This window comes from Uloborus diversus, chromosome 3 (genome assembly GCF_026930045.1).
Source record: "Uloborus diversus isolate 005 chromosome 3, Udiv.v.3.1, whole genome shotgun sequence".
NCBI classification, from domain to species: domain Eukaryota; kingdom Metazoa; phylum Arthropoda; class Arachnida; order Araneae; family Uloboridae; genus Uloborus; species Uloborus diversus.
Genome location: NC_072733.1, coordinates 55,144,085 through 55,163,150, shown reverse-complemented (window position 1 = coordinate 55,163,150; position 19,066 = coordinate 55,144,085). Strand labels below are relative to the sequence as shown.

The window sequence follows — 19,066 nt, the reverse complement described above, 5'->3', positions numbered from 1 at the left end:
CCCTTGACAGTTGAATCATTGCGTCTTTTCTAAATTTTTGAAATGTTTGACCGTTTAGAATGAAGTTTTCAGTGTAAGCAGGGAGAAAAATCTTCTGCTTTACTGATAAAAAGGAAACTTGTTTTCCTGGAAGCTACGTGTCAGTATTTGCCTTTGTATTTATGTTGATTGAGGAGAAAAAAAAGAGGAAAAAAAATGAAATTTTATGGAAAGGTAAAAACAAATGAAGGCAGTGATAACAATATCCAATTTTTTTAACACATGGTAATATAGAAGTGTTCCAGGGCTTCGTAATTTGAATAATATTCAGTAAATGATAACATTTACCGTGATCACATCAAACGGCGCCTACTGTAATACAGGAGAAATATCAAGACTTTTTCTTCCCTCAGTGAAGGAATGCCTTATTTCTCCTTCACTTGGGTGTTAATTCTGAGGAAAGTAATTAAGGAGGACAGAACAACCACCTATATATCTCTAGTTCTATGAGACATTCTATCACCTGAGCAAAAATTGTATTTAAAATTTTGTATAGAATATTTGGTTTTTTACTTACTTTGAAAAAAAAAATGAAATATTGCATTTGTAAGTCGTCAATCAAAATTCTACTCTTGCCGCTTTAGCAAACAGGTGATGAAAATCTGGGTTTTTGACATTGGTAGCAAAAACTAGCCAACCCCGCACTAAACTAATTGTTGCATTAATATTCAACCAATAGGTGTTGTAAATGTTTAAGAATGCATTCTTACAAAACATTTTACTTTTTTGTTTCTCTCAAACTTTCAATGAATAATTAAATAAACCAGTATTTTTAATTTAAATCTGTTGAAAAGAAAATGAAGCCTCTTTTAATCAATGATTATATCTATGTTTAGTGAGTTTTTGAAGTTATATTTTATTGTTATACAACAAGATTAATTAAAAATTTTACTAGTTACATTTTCTTTTGACTTAGATCATTCAACATGAAGCTCAATACTACACCAAGGCATTATATGCCATTGCCTCAGAATCAAAGTGATGATGATGAGTCTGGACCTGGAAAAGAAGATAAAAATGATAAGCTAAGCTTTAAAAACCCTTATGATGCTTCTGAATGTTTATCTAAGAGCATTAGGGAATCTGAAACTGAAGTATGCACGAAGACTCTTCCTATGTCTCCTTTGCGGATTGTTATGTTTATATTGTCGTTGATTTTATGCGTGCTTTTTGTTGTTGTTTTTGTATTCTTCCTGCCTTGCAACATGCCAAATGATTTGAATGGAACATGTCGTTTAACAAACAAGTGGAGATCTATGTTTTACAATATATGTAAGTGAAAGTGTTCAGATCAATATGTTACATGCACATGTATTGTAGATATAAAACATACATAAACTAAGGCGAATGCAAAGCTTCACAATTTCAATTAGTCTAGGGATTAAATTACCCTCAACTTCAATTTAGAGTGTTAGATTAGACAGATCCAGCCAATGTATGTATGGAAATAGTAAACCTGAAATGAAAATGTTACCAGTTCTGCGTTACTGTTACTATAGTGTTCGAATTAATTGGAACAAAACTATTATTTTGTGGACTTTCAAGTTCATTGTCAGCTCCAGCAGGCACCACTAAGCTATGCTATTTGTCTTAATGAGGTCAGGATGTCAATTTTGATTGCTTGGAACTGGTTTAGATGTGAAATTATGAATGTTGAACACTTCTTCAGATCACCTCTTCAGGATCCAGATCATATGACGGAGTGGGCTTATAAATGGGGTATGGCTGTTAATGTTGGGAAATGTCAAGTGCTCCATTTAGGGCATGGAAAAGAGTGTACAAGTTATTATTTGCAAGGTTCAGTCATTAGTCAGGCAGAAAAAGTTACTGATCTGGGTGTCTTAATAAGTCAGGATTTAAAGTTCAGCCAACAGTGTAGCGTAGCTAGCAACAAAGCCAATAAGATGCTTGGGTTTATCAATAGATCTATTTCAAACAAATCTAAAGAAGTTCTTCTGCCCTTATATAGAAGTTTGGTAAGACCCCATTTGGAGTGTGCTGTTTAGTTTTGGTCTCCTTATCTTAAGAAAGACATTAATGTATTGGAAAGGGTTCAAAGGCGGGCTACAAGGCTAATAAACGGACTTTCTCATTTCGACTATGATTCCAGGCTTAGAAGGCTAAAAATGTACAGTCTTGAGCAAAGAGACCAAGGGGACATGATTCAGTTGTTTAAATTTATTAAAAGAAAAGATGTTACGGGGCTGAAGTTAAGCACTGAAAACTGGACAAGGGATCATTGTTTTAAGCTATTTATATATCAGGCTAACATGGATATTAGGAAAAATTATTATTTTAGCAGGGTAGTGGGACCTTGGAAGAGCTTACCGGCAGGGCTGTGGAGTCGGAGTCGAAGAGTCGGAGTCGGACTGATTTTGGGATAAAGGAGTTAGAGTCGGAGTCGTTAGAAAACATGCCGACTCCGACTCCGACTCCGGGCTTCTTTTTTTCTTTCCTTTTCACTGACTCTCCTTGCATTTTTTAAAAACTGATTACCAATTGGTTCGATTACATGTATAAAAAGATACTAATGAGAAAATAACTGCCATTGTGGCAATTATCTAGCTTGAATGCTTACCGAACTTTCTGTAGCCGTCCCCTAGTTTGCTTGCTTTTTAACTTAACTAATAGCAACTGTCAGCAAACGGTTTTGTTGCCTAACATTTTCAAGTAATCACTTTCAAATAAAAATGAAATATAGTGTTTTGTTCGATCTCACTTATAAAATAGTAAAAGAAACGTAACAAATTAGTAAGTCGACACCCGTAGCTAAGGTTGAAACGTTTAAGTGTGATCGGCAAATTCAAAGAAGTTCTGGCGCGAAAGCACGAATCCAAAAGATTCGATGAAATAATCTAATGATTTTTTCTTTATTAAGACTATTTCTGTAAGCTTGGTTCTCACTGAAAAGTATGGAACAAAATAAGTAAATGATTTCTTGATTACAACACTCAAGAATAGCAGTTAATCTTAAAATCTTCATATTTAGGTTGATTCTAAAGCAGCCAATAAAATTTAAATTAAAAATTTAGCGAAGAAGAAATATAGGTATAGTAAAAGTTATTCGTACAAATTTGTATACCGCCGCGTTTTATGTAAAATTAGCTCCTGACGTATATGTGCCCTATTTTCGTTGAAATTTTTTTGATGAAATATAATTTAAAATATATTCGTGAAAATTTTCAGAATTAAAGTATTAATATTTTTTTATAAACTCTGAAATTAACTTTGGGTGTCATCGACCAGATGGGTGTCACCCGGGGCAAACCACCCCCTCTCAAGAACTTGGATTTAGAAAAAAAGGTTTTTTTTTTCTCTCAAGTTACAGCTTTCAAAAATTGAAAGCACACGATTTGATCAATATCTATTTGTTAAACATTAAAGGTGGGAAAATTACAGATAATCCTTTTTAAAAATTTTAAAAGGGATTTTTAAGTCATCTCACTTTTTAACTCGTAACTATTGGAAAGTTTGATTTTTAAATTGAATTTCTAACGTTGTATGGCGTCTTGGGTTTACAATAAAAAAAAAATGCGAAATTTTCATAAAAAGGAATTAATATTTCAATCTGTGTTAAGAGGTTTTCCCCCTTCCCTTGAATGGAGAGAGGGAGTTGAAAAAATACAATTAAAAAAATTAAAAAAAAATCGGAGTCGGAGTTGGAGTCGGGCGTTTCAAAATCCAGGAGTCGGAGTCGGCCATTTTCTTTACGACTCCGCAGCCCTGCTTACCGGAAGAGGTGGTAATGAGCACGGGAGTAGATAGTTTTAAGAGGGTCATTGATCTTCACTGGGGATTGTAAATTGACTAGGACCAGTATAGCTGGGTCCAGAGCCTGTTTTTGTATTTGTTTCTGTGAAAGGAGAAAATCCCATTTTGCATTTGTTAGTTTTAGTATGCTAAAAAAAGATAACTCTTTGAGAGTTTACAAAGATTATCGTACTTAACAGTCATATCAGCATCTATAGCTGTAAAAAATACAAGATTAGAAAATAGAGCTTCTGAAGAAATGAATTTAACTGAATTATCTCCTCTTCAAAGAAAGGGTAAATGTGAAAGAGAAAAGAAAAAACTGCAAAATAAGGTAGTTCTTATTCTGAAAAGCATTATTATTAGACCTACAAAACTATTCAATACATTATGAGTTATTTATCGCCTATTGATGTTGATATTCATTGTTTGAGACTTCAGGGAAGACCTCTCACTGTCGGTCAGAAGAAAAATTTTCAAATGTTCAATTTTCAGTTAACAACCGCAGGATATATTTTTTACCCCATGGATTTGTGCCTGTTACGGTCGATTGTCTTTGGCATTGTCCCCCCTCTGACTCTCTAGGTGTTGTATCCCTATTTCGTACACTATAATGAAAGAATGGAAAATCTTTCCTCCCACTAACATATCTGCCAACTTTTACGATTTAGTCATGCATTGTAAGATTTTCGGACGTTTTGTACGATTATAAGGTTTTATGGCAGATTTGTAAGATTTTAAATTTTTTTGGTTTTAATTTTGCAATAAATGTCGAACGGCTGAAGTTTCCTTTTACTTCCAGTACTTTTGAGAACAACCCCTAAAAGCATGATTTAGACAATGTTGAAACGCGCAAAAAATCTCTTATTTTTAAATTTTTTTGTTGCTTATAAAAGCACAGATCAAGTAAAGGTGAGGATTTGAAAATATAATACTTTAAATTTTAATACTTTGCTTTATAATGGTCAAAAAAGCGTAGAAGTATAGCCGCCGCATGCATTGTAAGATTTTTTAAGTTGGCATGTTGGCAGCTATGCACTGAACTTTTTCCTCTCACAGAAACAGACTAAATAATTTTTCAATATTCCCAACTTCTCATCTAGATTAGTTTTGAGCAGTTAAAACTGACATCCAGATGACAATAAGACAACCAGAATTGTTATGGGAACCCACTGCAGCTAGCTGGCAACCAAGTTGAAAGTCCTCTAAAAATATAATATATAAGTGTTTATACAGTAAAACCTGCCTACAACGATCCTGTTGGGACTTTATAGACAGGTTATCATTATAGACACTTTGATTATTTATGCTAAAATTTTGATGGGACCAAGGAAAATATAGTTATAGACAGGTTTATTGTTACAGACAATATTGTTATACACAGGTTTCACTGTATTTTGCATAGGGTTCAGTCTAACACATTTAATATCCCCTCCCTTTCATGTGCATATTTATCTACTTAAGTTTATTTCGTTTAATGCTATAACTCTCTCTTTTTTACATTACTTAACGCTATGTGCTGTCAGTATGTGTAAGTGTTTCAGCTTACATGCAGTGTCAATGTTGCCTTTTCCAATGCCCCAATGGTGTAGTTTTGTGAATTGATATTTATGATCAGTATACTATTAATAATTTTAAATAAGGCAGTGTTGATTTTGATTTGTTATGTTTGTGATTCATTTCTATTGCATACTAAATGAACAGGTTACATAGTTATTTTGTTAATTGCAACATTCATAATGAAGAATTCTAAATTAGGAAAAAATTTTGTATAAATGGTTACTAGTGCAGATCTAAAAACCAGTAACGTTAGTTGATTTGAAACAGTAAGAGTAGATTTAAAACTTAGATTTTGACTAGTCAAGTTCAATTGGCCTTGGGATGTCATTGGAACGGAAAGGGAAGAAAAAAAATAAAATTTTCTAAAAATAGACTTTTTAACTAAATTAAAATGGGTGCATCATTGGCAAAAAAGATTCTTTTGCAAGTGTGAATGCTTAAGGGTAATCAAGAGTTTACTGCATTTCTTTTTTTTCCCTCTGCTTCTTAAACATTATTAATCTACCTACAACTGTGGGAATTAAATTTTCGAATATTTCTATACAGCCTAATATAGCCTTATATTTTGAATATTTCTGTACAGCCTGATATTTTTGGCTGAAAAAAGATGTTTTGATGCTCATCTTGGAGAACTGTTTTAAAGAAATATGAGAACAACATTGTCTTTTGTATCATTTTGATTTGTTTCAAACTTAAGAGCTCTAACAAACAATTCCCATTAAGTACCATGTTCTAAGAAAATCTCTACAAGATGGTTGAAAAAATAACTAATAAATTTCAACAGATGGGGGGGGGGGGGGGGGGGGGGGGGCGGAGCCACACTAATTTTAGGGCAGTAGATTGTGTAAAAAGAACAGTGACTCTCAAACATCCTCTGCCAAGTAGTGTTTTTGATCTGAAGGGATCTTGTTTACCAGTAAATGGTTGGTTTGAAGTTTGGTTTGTTGGTTGAATGGTTGGTTACCATAGTTTTTTTTTTAATGATACCACGTGGGAACTAAAAATTCAAATGTATAATCCATTGAAAAGTTGTGCAAAAATTTCATGTGACTAATTTTTGAATTTTTAATTCAACATTAGTAGGTACAAAATATATTCTTTTTGTCGTGGTGATAAAAAGGTTAGCTTAGTACTTTGCTTAATACTGTTCTAATTTATTGTGTTTATTTATCTAGAACTATTTATTTTAACTTTTTTAAATTTTGACTTATAAGTACTACTGGTGTGAGGAACAGTAAGTTTAGCTTTTTTCTTACAAACAAGGAAACAAAGCATATTAAGATAAATTAATATTAATAATTAGATATGTTTTCAATATTTTTTTACAATCATTTTTCTCATTTTATTTTCCATTTTCCTCTTAACTTCCAGCTTTCTCCTCATCGTTGAATTTTGTAAGTAAAACATATTCCTCCAATGGAGTAATAATTTTTGCTTATAAGAATGAAGAAGTGGGCTTGGTAGGAATAGATGCACCCACTGGCAAAGAAAGATGGAGATTACCCTTACATGGCATTCCGACCTCTGTTTCCTTGTAATATCGACATTAATTTTGATCACATATCTGAATGCTTAGTAGTTGGAAATAATGGCCTATTTACTGCCATTGATGCAGAAAAAGGTGAGTGATTCATATATTTTGTATTTTCCTTTTATTTTTTTATTTCCTTTTGTTCTGTTTTCCTTTTATTTAACCTTTGGGAAGAACTTAATGCAAAACTTTAAACGTAAGTTTTCTATGTGTATATATGCAAGTTGCTTTTATTTTAATCATCAAAAGTAAGATTTATTTTTATCATTTAACAAATTTATTATGTTGATTAATTGATGCTTTTTCTGAGAGCAGAAAAATGAACAAAAGTAGTTGTTGCCATTAGTATGATGCATGCTTCCTGGTGTTAAAATTTGAATTGTGTATGCTAGATAGTTATTTACACTTTTTATCTTAATTTAATTTGCAAAAAAAACTTTATTTTCATATGTGATAAAATTAAAGATTTTATTTCAATAGTTTGAAGCTTATTTTAATGTGAAACTATTTTTTTAAATACATTCCACTGAAAGAAAAATTTACTTCAGTCACTCAATTAAATTTTAATCCTCTTCAATAAAAGCAACTGTTGAATTCAACTTTAAAAACAGCATCAAACTTTATATATGAGTCATTCCATGCGAAATGAGCAAAATTCGCAAAAAAAGTGGTGGCCGCATGGTAACAGATTTTTATGAAATTTGGGTATACAGGTTCCTTTTATGCCTATACAAAAATATCTGAAATATTTTTGCTTAAAATTTTTTATTTAAATAGTTACATGCGATTGAAAATTGGTCAAATTGAACAGCATTCTCAGAAATGCTAAATATTGCACTTTTGAAGGCTTGTATCTTATTAACTATTTTATGAAAACATAAAAGTTATGTTTTTGCAATCTATGGAGTAGGGTAATCAATCTGATATCAGTAAAATTTTTAAAGTTATTGTAGTTAACTTTTAACTGAGTTTCAAAAACTGAAAATATTTCAATTTTCTCACAATTAAGCATTTTTATTTTTTAATCTCAATCTTTAAGGAATGCCAGGGGTCTGGCCAGAGGATATTTGGGTCCGTTAACGGACCCTTCACAAAAATCCGATCAACCAAAACGAACCTTTCACAAAATCCCGATCAAACAAAACGGACCTTTCACAAAATTCTGATAAACGAGATCGGATCTGTCACAAATTGTTTATTGAAAGAGCAAATCTGAAAGCAAAATAATGCATATTTCTGTGTAGAAACCGATAATTTTTGGAACCTTTTTTTAAGTCAAATTAGAGGGATCAGCTTATACAAAATCAGCTAATTTTGAAAAAAAAAAAAAATCGGCACTCTTGCGATGCTCCTGCAAGCGATAAATAATTGCTACTGCCAAGTAAATATAATGGTTGTTTGTTTTATCACAGCTAATTAGCAGCGGTGTTGTTGTAAACTTTTTTGAAAAGGCATTGGTAAGCACTGTTCTCCGCTCATGATTTAATAAACAATAATAATATATATCTGCGAAATGAACTTAGAACTGCAAAGGGATAGTAAAGGTGAGGAAAAAATATGATCGCTTCAGATAGGGTTACCAATTTCAAAACTCACCACTTAGCGTCTGGCGTTGAACCTTTATAATGACTTGATTAGGAAAATATTCTCATCATTTTGTTGGCTTGTCAATATTTGCGTTTTTACGGTGCGGGTGCGATGTCTAATTGCTATTTTGGGAGAAAATTATATGGGTTTTGATTTTTCGATGCTAACAAGGATGATGAACTTTAAATTAACTTTTTTAATTATCTTTTTTTTCTTTAGATGTCTACATTTTGAAAAACGCAATCTTTTAAACATCCGATATGAGAATCATATTTTGTTCTTTTTTCAAGCTAACTTCGCTTTATTAGGATTCAAATAAATGAAAAGTCTCTTTATTTCTGTTATTTATTTTTTTATTTATTTTTTTGGTCAACTGTGTCCACAGATATTAATGATATGTTATCATAGGACTCTAAAATGCAATTTTAAAATAATTTTATCAAAAATATTTCTTTTACAAGCAGTTTTTATACTTTTGATGCCGATCTCTGCATCCGCTATGGGAATCCGATTTTTCGAATTTTTGATGATTATTACGCTTTGTTAAGAGGTAAACAATTGAAATATCTTTTTAATTTTGTAAAAATCACGGAATTTATAAGTTTTAAATGAAATTCTGAGCTTTTTAAGAGTCTTGGGTCAAAAAGTTGAATGCTGAACCCTATTCTGAATTTTGTTTTATTTATTTATATTTTTGTTATAATTATTTTAAATACTGTACAGAAATATATCTAGTATAATTTAACATAATGCAGAATGGTAGATAAATATTGATGTTTGAAAGAGCGATGCCCCCCCCCCCCTTCCCCGCCAAATATCAGAAAAAAAAATCCAGAATGATTTTCTCGTCATAGAAGAGGAAAACACGCAACTTCTTTAAGTTTAATTGATGCAGTTTGTGCCATCTCTAAATTCTAAAATTTCGTTTTAACAATTTTTTTTTTTTGCAAAATTTTTTGATTTTTTACAAAATTAATTCATATTTCACAAAATTATTTGATTTTTCACAAAAAACGGACCCTGTGAAAAATCCTGGACAGACCCCTGAATGCATTAGCTTTGATGAAATTAATACCCAATAATGTGCTAAGTATCATAAAAGAAATACCTTACTTTTGAAGTTGTATTTTAGCTCATTTGTCTTCAAAATCAGTTTTAAACTTAGTGACATTTTGTAAAATGATAATTTTCCCCTTCACGTACACACAAAAATTCAAATGAGGGAAAATTCATTTAACTTTAAAATTTTTCAAGAATATAGAGCTGTTTTTCTACTATTTGCTTGAAGAAACTCGAAATTGGTTTTTCATTTCCAAACGTAAAATAAAATTCAGAAAAATAGCATTTTCTTTCTGTTTTATGGGTCAATCCATACAGGTTCGACGGATGGTTGCGCTCGACTATTTTTAATTTTTTTGAAATTCATATCCCTAAAAGCTGCATATGAAAGATGTTTAAAACCTCTTTTATTTTTTCTCTCAACTTTGATTTTTTGGAGGTCATCAAAAGTGATTTTCGTTGTCAAAAATGGGACTTTTAGACCTTTGCATTTTGGCCAAAATCTATTTGAATTAAATTTATGACAGTTAATTTAACACTTTGATGTTAAAGTGCATAAGTTGATAGTCTTACATGCTGAGTTACGTAGCTGTACGTTAATAATTAAAATAATGGCAACAGGTTAAAGTTCAAGACCCAAATATAAAAATTTTACTCAATTCAAAGGGGGATAACTCACGTAGGGGACGGAAACACAAAATGAAATACGGCAAAAACTAATCTCTGGAACCATGCTAAAAAGAGTATGTAACTGTTGCTGTGTGTTTGTGTACCCTTTATAGATTACAGCCCCTCAAAATTGGGAAAAATGACAAAAATGATTTTTAGATCCCTATAAACCAAAAGGTGATTGAATTAAAAAAAAAAAATCCTGGCCAATTGAATATTCCATTCAAGTACTATACATGTTATACATATTGTTTTTTGTATTTGGTTTGTAAAAAAGTTACAGGTCTTTGAAATTAAGCAATTTCGCTAGTCAATTCACACACTAAAACAGAAATAAAAAGTGTAAAACCTTCATGGCACCTTCTTACGTATATTGTGCCCTATATAGTACATTATACTGAAAAAACATATTGTAATTTTCAAAATAATTATTTTAATTTGATAACTTAGAAATATTTGGACATGAATGAATAGATTATACTGTGTGGAACCTGTATGGATTGATCCTTATGTCAAATTACAAGAATTCAAAGAACTAGATAAACGACTAAATGATACAAAAGCAAGTAAAAATTAACATTTATTTCAATTTAAAAAAATGTACATTTCAGCATGTACTTCATAAACATGCTTTTGAGAAAATGTGAAACACGAAAGAAATGGATAGTTTTGCTAAACTTACAAAATAAAAAGAAGTAACTAATGAAATTTTACCTTAGTTCAAGTTACTCTAGTAACAAAAATACGCTGATACCAATGATTAAAATTTAGTAGCATCTAAAAGATACTTCAATATATTATGGAAAAAAAATTGAGTAAATTTGGAGCATTCCCTCATTTTCAAAAAAACATCTGAAATAGAGGAAAAAATGAAATTTTGGGAAATTTTCGATTTTTTTAAATACAATTTCGTCATCAAGAAATTCATAAACGGTTACTAAATTAGAGCAGATAGTTACGTATAGATAGTTTTTCAATCTGAATCATTTTTACTGTTATTTTTTCATTAAAAAAGCTAGAAGGGTGATTTAAAATCTGAAGTAAATTGGCAAAATTTCAATCTTTGTTAATATCTCAGATTCAAAAAAAGATCCGAGTAAATTTTACTTTGCTCTTTCTCAATAGAGATTTGTTTATAGATTGCGGAAATATTTATTTTTTAAGTGTACGTTTATAACTTATGGAGTTATTGATACACAAACTGGCAGCAATGAACTCTGAAAATTTAGGCATAGCATAAGGATCAACTTCTAATTTCAATAACAAAGCAACAAACAGTTTTTAAACTTTCATACTTTGCATTTCCTCATAGATATTCATGGTTTACCTAAATAAAAATTTTCATTGAAATCTGTGACATGTCAGCCATAGGTGATTTGCTCATTTCGCATGGAATGACCCATATTTTGATACAAGGATCCATCAAGTCTGGCTTCGGATATTCTGGCCACATAATGTTGGTTTATATCTAAAAGTAAAGTTGATAATCTGCGGTGTACCAGCTTTCCTGTTTCCGGTGAAGATACTTAAGGATAATTGACTACGAAATACTTTCTTTTTGTGTCCGAAATTAACTTCCGGAAATTTTTTATTGAAAGTTAACCTTCGAGGGTTGTAATTATTTTGTTTGTGTTGTCATCACCTTGTAATATAAAAAATTTTTTTTTTCTTATTTCATTTGAATATATTATTTCAGAAAAGGCATAAGTCATTTTTTTTTTCAAAATTGAGTTAGCTGTGGTTTTGCCATATTTGTATGTAGAGAAATCAATTAGTGTGACAGGGAAGTCTCTCCTTGTACGACAAAGCACTTTAGGTGTCGCATTTTTCGTTTCGTGCAGAAAAAGCATAAGTCCCAGACTTATGCCCTTTCTGCACTAAACATGAAGGAATAAATAGCAAGACGCAATGGCAAGATCATAGAACTAAATTTTTTGTCATAATGAAATAAAAACATTATTACATTAATGGCAGGTTACGGTAATGGTCAGTTTGGGGGGGGGGGGGGATCCAAAATCATAGTAAGATGCAATGTGAATATATGGCAAGATCATAAAACTAGATTTTTTGGCAAATAGCTCCTTTGATCTAGCATTATTGCGGTAATGGTAGGATAGTTAAGGGAGGATTCGAAATCACGACCTGGGTAGATATAAGGCAGAAAAGTATTGGAATGAAATTCGCTATTTTCTGAGGGATTTTATTAACATCGCTCTAAAAACAGAGAAAAAAACTACGCTTTCAGTGAGATATACTTTGGTCGAAATAAGAACAATACTGCAGGAAACTTTTTATACAAATAACATTGAAGAAATTTAGCAAGATTGCTGATGACTTTCCTTTTGGAGGACATTCATTTGTCCTTTTTCGACCGGGGTTTCAGGACAGCAAAACGAATGTCAAACAGATATGACAGATTATTACCATGTGAAATCCCATCTCTTATAAGTGAAATTCTGAAATTACATCATGATTCACCATCAAATCTGTTGAAAACAATGAAATCTGTAACTGCTAAAACGGGTGCCCTTCATTTTTTTAAGAGACTTATCTCCCAAATTGAGATTTTGAAGACTCTACTGGACGACAACTGTTTTCAATTTTTAACATTCATGATGTTTAAATATTCAATATAACACCACAGGAACGGATTCAGGCTAGCTATTTTATAGACTTTTCTGGAGCATATTACAAAGTAACGCTTGTCGGCTGAACTACCTTTGCCAATATCGAGTACAAAGGGAAAATTTTCATGTTGTAAGATGAAATAACAGATAGCAAGATAATTATTTAGTGAAATTTTGAACATAATCACAAGAAAATGTAGATCGAACATGGTACATAAAACTAGACAAGAAAAAGATAGGAGGATGTATTTGAATATGGTTTTATAATGTGAAATTTTTGCTTTTTTTCCTCAGTTTTAGTTTTTACCTTTTCTTTTAATTTTTTTTACACTATAATACTTATACACTAGAGGAAATTACAAGATGTATTTCCTTAAGATAATGAATGTATAATTATTTTTGTCACTTTCTTATATTATTTTTTGTTATCATAAATCTGTTTTACTTGGTTTACATTTTCATCACTCTAAACTAGCCGTTCAGCATATTTATTATAGAAAGGGCATAAGTCCAAATTATAGAAAATATTTTAATTTCAGTGACAAGATGAAACTTAATTTAAGGTGAGATATTTATCCTACTTGTGGCTAGATTAGCATTTTTTTTTTGGTAGAATTAGTTCGTTTATAAATGAAATACAGTCAAATCCCGATTTACAAGAGGGATGCGTTACAAGACTTTTCGCGTAAGTTAAAATTTCACGTTGTAGAAAAATGTATGTATACAATTTTTTTAGCGACATACCAAATTCTTTTTGACAGTGTTCAATGCCCCTTAAACTGCTTTAAAACATTTCTCAGCTATATATATATACACATTATTTTCTTACTAAAGAACTCAACTTTGCTGTTTTTAAAAAATAAAAAAAGCCATTTTATTCAACTTAAAATACTTTAAGATGCACAAAATGAATGATCAATGGGAGAGAAAGACATAAAATAAAACAACACGGGCAGTCACATTATGTAGTAATAATAAAAGCTGCACTATAATAGTACTGTACAGTAGATACAGTAATAATATTCATGAGTTGAAAAATAAAGATAGTGATGATTTATGCTCCATGATCAAATAGTTATTCTTTTTTAATACATTTTCAAATACGTTTGCTTTGCCTTTTCTTTTATAACGTTTCCATTTATGCAACAGCCTCTTTTCTTAATCTCTTTAATTCACAGTACAAGTACAGTTTCCATTTCCATAATACGTATTTGCTTTGCTTAGACACTACTCTGCAAGCTTCAATATTGAAACTAAGTTCTGAACTTATACAGATATTTTTGTTTCGACTTTTAACTGTACGTATGGAAGATTTCCTCATACTTAATGTCGTGCTACGGTCGATGTTTTATAGCTGTTCAAGCACATCGAGAAAATCTTTGGATGAAACAGCACACTAAGGTGCCATTATATTTCATCAACTTCAATAATTAGAATGAAAAAAAATAAATAAAAGATGCTAAGTGGTTATTTGATGCACTAACAACATGATGCGTAGACTAGTTTGGTGTGAGAACTTTCGCTGTCAGTGATGCTAAATAGATGTAATAACGTTTCACGAAATCAATATTTAGTAGCCAATAATAAAGGGGATACTTCCTTCCAAAAAAAATCGTGTTGTCAACAAGGAATTCCTGTTAGCTCTAAAGTTCATTACTTGTGAAAAATTAGTGTTATAGCCCTTTCATGTAAGTTAAATCGCATTGTAGCGAGAGTCGACTGTAATCAGGTTTTATTGATTCCTGAAAAGTTGCATTAGTGGGACTTATGCCCTTTCTGAAATAATTGATCCATTTGTAGAGAAAATGTTGTAAATATTGCTTTAATTTCTTCAAAAAATTATGTTCAAATAATTTTAAAGAGGGGTCAATAGCACCTATGGCTCAAGGTTTAAACTTCACATTTTTTTATGCATTTAAAATGACTTAGTAGATTTTAAAATGGCTTTAATGTGAATATCTTTTGAATTCATCATAATTATTAAAAAGAACAGTATTATAGTTTCTCTACAGTAAATCATGTCTTGGGATTGGAATAATAAATTGAAGTGAGGCAATGATGTAAATTCTAAATAGTAACATACGTTTCTATTAAAAGTTAAAAAAACAAACATATTAGCATTAAAATAAATCTTAATTGTTGGAAGAATCCCAATGTGCTTTGAGTAATCCGATGTTTACTCTAAGTGTTATTTGGATCTCTTGCATTTAATATATGGAGTTTCTTCATCTAGCTTTTACAGTATCTATGTGAAGCAAGCATCGCCACTAATGGGGCATATTTTCAGTACTTTTAGTTAATTTTTTCTCATTTGTTTTGTGTACTTTAAGTTTTTTGTTCAAGATTGGAATTTTTGTACCATTTGTTATTTTTAATTTGCTTGATGGTCATGATGTAATTGATCTATCGAAATTGAATTTCTGAACTCTTAATTCATTCATATTTCTTATTCATCATGACCATTTGAGCAACTCTGTAAATATTTATAAACAGGATATAAAGATTTTCTTTTAATCTGTTGGCTTTTACTTGTTCTATGAAGTGCTTTTATCATTTTTGTTTAATTTTTGTCTCTTATAACTTTGCATTTTTACAGGAATAAGTTTATGGTACCTGCATAACCATAGCAACTTGAACAATGCTGATGCAATTTATGGTGAAATGGTTGTTTCAGACTGTGATGCAGATGGCATCTTTGATATTGTTGTATCTTACAATATAAGCAGTGTAGAAAATATATTCTATTTAGCTGTTGTATCTGGAGGGACTGGAAAAGTCATTGGTAAACTTGTGGAACTTCCTCAGTGCAGGGGTCCTGTGACAACTTGGTTCCCTTGGAAATTAGGAAATAAAACAGATTTCATTCTGTATTGTCAAGGAGAAAAAAATGGTATTCTATACTACTTCTTTGAATTATGTTTTTTTGTGACTGAAATTATGTTCTGTAATATAAAAATTATAAAATAAATATAAAGAAATTACTGTAAGTGAAGAAATACACCTAAACGCTAAAAAGCTAGCACCTGTCTTCTTGCTTTAGAACTATCAGTATTGCATAGAGTAAAACTTTTATTGCAATGTAAAGGTGCTCTACTCTAGTCACTCCAAAATTGAACAATTACTTTAGGACTAATTTATTAAAAGGGAACATATCCATTTTCCAAAAATGTTCTGGAGGTGAAAAAAATTAATCTGACAGCAAAATAGTTTTGTCATATTTTCCAAGTACATACTAGAGTACGAAGGCATAAAAAATTATATCCCAGAGTAAGAAATTTGCATTCAAGGGATTCAGGGATATTACTATCTTTGTATATATGTGTGTTTTTTTGAAAAATGAGATAATGTATCCTTTTGAATAAAAAACTGAATATTGATAGTTCCAATTTCACCTAAAGGTGAACATGTAACCACCTCATATGCACTTGAACTTAAAATTAGCGTATCAGGTATCCATGTGGTTAACAGAGTATTTGAAATTTCGATCATCAGAACTTCATAAAATCCTTTCTTGGGATCAGAAAGTAAAAAGTTTTCTCAACTTTCTACTTTGTAGATATTCATGATTATACTCTCATAAAATATTTTTGAAAACACTCAACAAACTAAAGGTAGACTAGTTTTGGTAAGAAGAAAGAGTCCAAATTGGGGGGTTAAAACTGTTTTCTGATCAAATTAGACATGAATGTCAATGTAGTCTTCATTAAAATCAGTCGCAAATACCATGCAGCTTCTCTGATAACCTTGTTTCTCTAAGAAGGCTGTGAATGCGTTCTAACGCTGGCAAAATTTATTATAAATCATAAAACATCACCTGCCACCTAGCAGATGTTTTGTCTCTTTTCCAATTCAAAGCTAAAATACCGAATAGTGATTCAGAGACTTTGAATATGTACTCTTTTGAAAAAGAAAAAAACTTTGTTTTTCAGATTCATTCAAGATATGTTCCTTTTTGTTTGCAATAACCTAAAAAAAATGTAGGGGACGGATTTGTTACCTTTTGATAGAAAAGTTCTACTTTAACAAATTCTCCTTTTTTGAAGGATATATTTGAACTCTAGAGATTAGGCAGTTCGATTAAAACAATCGGAAAGATACAGGAAATGCGAAAAAACTATTTTTTTAAGTGCATATGTTCCCTTTTCATGGATCACTCCTCACTTCATACTGCTTATCAACAGCACAATGTCAGCACTCTGCATCAAGCCAGAAAAGGTGTGGTTAAGCATTTCTGCATCAAGGTGCTTCATGGAAATCTACCCAAAATAGAACTTTCAGATGTAAAAGCCTCTTTAAACACATATAGAAAGGCTACACTTTCTAGGATAGAAGTTCTTTCTATGTGAGAACAAAGTGCATATTTTGTATCTTCTCATACTTAATTTTATTTTGTATTATATAGAAAAATGCTGAAGAAATAATCATTCAAACTTCAGAAATTGAAATAATGGTTGTTAGCTTTGCTGATTTTTATTATGTTATGTAATTTACTTTTTAAAATTCTTTCATTTTTTGGGTTTTCTTTCTCATTTCTCATATTTGCCTTGACATATCTTTAAATATCTGATTTAGAAGATAAAGAATTTTACCCCCTTTTCTCCCCCATACACTCTAGCTCAAGTTGTTTAGTTTTTTTCATGCCAGTTGCTCTGAATGAAGGGAAATTACAGAAAGAAGTCAGTTTCATTTCTGAAACACTTTTACAAGTGTTAGTTTTTTCACTTCTCTTTCACAGGGATGAGATTTTTCCGGCTTTTGCCGGAATTCCGGCTTTTTCTGTTCACTTTTAGAACCTTTCCTCTTTTTCCTCCTTTTTTTGCTTCTTTCAAGCCTTATTTTTCTCAAAAATCGGGAAAAATACGATTTTTTCAAATTTTTGATCCCCGATTTCTTATTTTTTCTACTTTTCTCCCGCGAATCTTCATCCTCCGCGATATCTGCCAAAAACGTGTGTTTTGGAATCATGCCAACGATGTCAAACACGTGCTGCCCCGAAATTTGCATGCCTTGTTTGAGATTTCAATCTTTTTGCATCCTGCAAGTATTTCAATTATTTTTAATGTTGGGTGGTTTTTCACTATATGCTACCTTATATCTGCTTATTTTATTCATCATTTCAATAATATTTTTATCTCTTTTATTTATTTTGGAAAAAATACAAAAGTCAACCAAAAAATGTGGCATAGCACCCACAGTCTCGAATTTTATTGAAACTTTGCATGGTTACTTTTTTGTGTATTTAATGAAGTGTAAAAAATATTTATGGGGAATCTCAAACCGTTTAGGCTTTACAGCCTGTTAAAAGTTTTGAGATTTCATGATTAAATGAAGCGGCTGCAAGTTGTTCTTTTGATTCCGAAATCGTATTAGGAAGTTTTTAAAGATAAGTTTTGGGGTCCAGTGCAAGGAAAAAGATAACCAATCGTTTATATACATATATATTTATTTTCAATTCTTACAATGAAAAGTATGTTCTACCACATAAAGAAATTTTAGATTCTTCTCTCCATTGTAAATTTTTTCTTTACAAACAGACCCCAATTTTAAAATTTATGTTCTCACTTGTTTAACACTATAAACTCAAATGGTTTTAATGAAAAAAATGTATTTTTCTCTAAAAACTATGAAAAGTTGACACTATTATGTGATACAGCCAAGATTGACCTCTGACTCCCCCAACCCTTTGTTAGCTCAGGGGTTTGAAATTGTTGCCTCTTTTTCAAAATTTAGATTTATTTATTAATAAACACTCTTGCTAGAAATGGTACAATGCAGCAAACTGTACAAAATTATTACTTATACTTAACTAAATATGTATTACCTTTAAAACTGGTAAATTAGCCATTTTTTATTGAATTTTTGAAAATCATGGCTTTTAGGTTCTATTTTGATGCGGTTTTGGATATCATCCCTTTTACGAAATTTTTTGGATTTCCTCCTTTTTGCTCTCTGACCACTCTCATCCCTGCTTTCAGAAAAAAAAAAAAAAATTCTTTAAAGTGATGGATTTGAAAAATGTTTGAGATTTAGATTCTTCTATAGCTTTGTTTCTTTTAAGTTTTTTTAATAAGTTTTTTCTTAAGATTTTTTTTACAAAGCAGTTTTTCTTCTTGCAGGCAATTTATGGCTTTTATCTTCTAAAGTGGTTTGTGACACAGCTTTAAATCGATCCCACAGCTTATCGATGAAACATCTTTTTAGGTAAAGTAGAATATAGTATATATTCCATAATATAATAAGTAAC

General features: G+C 31.0%; 1 protein-coding gene across 1 annotated transcript in view; it reads left to right on the top strand.

Annotated features, from left to right (window-relative positions):
* The window catches only part of LOC129218242 (uncharacterized), a 75,306-nt gene that overhangs the window by 20,615 nt on the left and 35,625 nt on the right, over positions 1-19,066 (top strand). The window contains 5 exon segments of the mRNA XM_054852466.1: positions 956-1,311; positions 6,721-6,880; positions 6,882-6,970; positions 15,419-15,712; positions 18,939-19,023. Of these exon segments, the coding sequence (XP_054708441.1) occupies positions 966-1,311; positions 6,721-6,880; positions 6,882-6,970; positions 15,419-15,712; positions 18,939-19,023 (974 nt within the window). The 5' untranslated portion in view covers positions 956-965.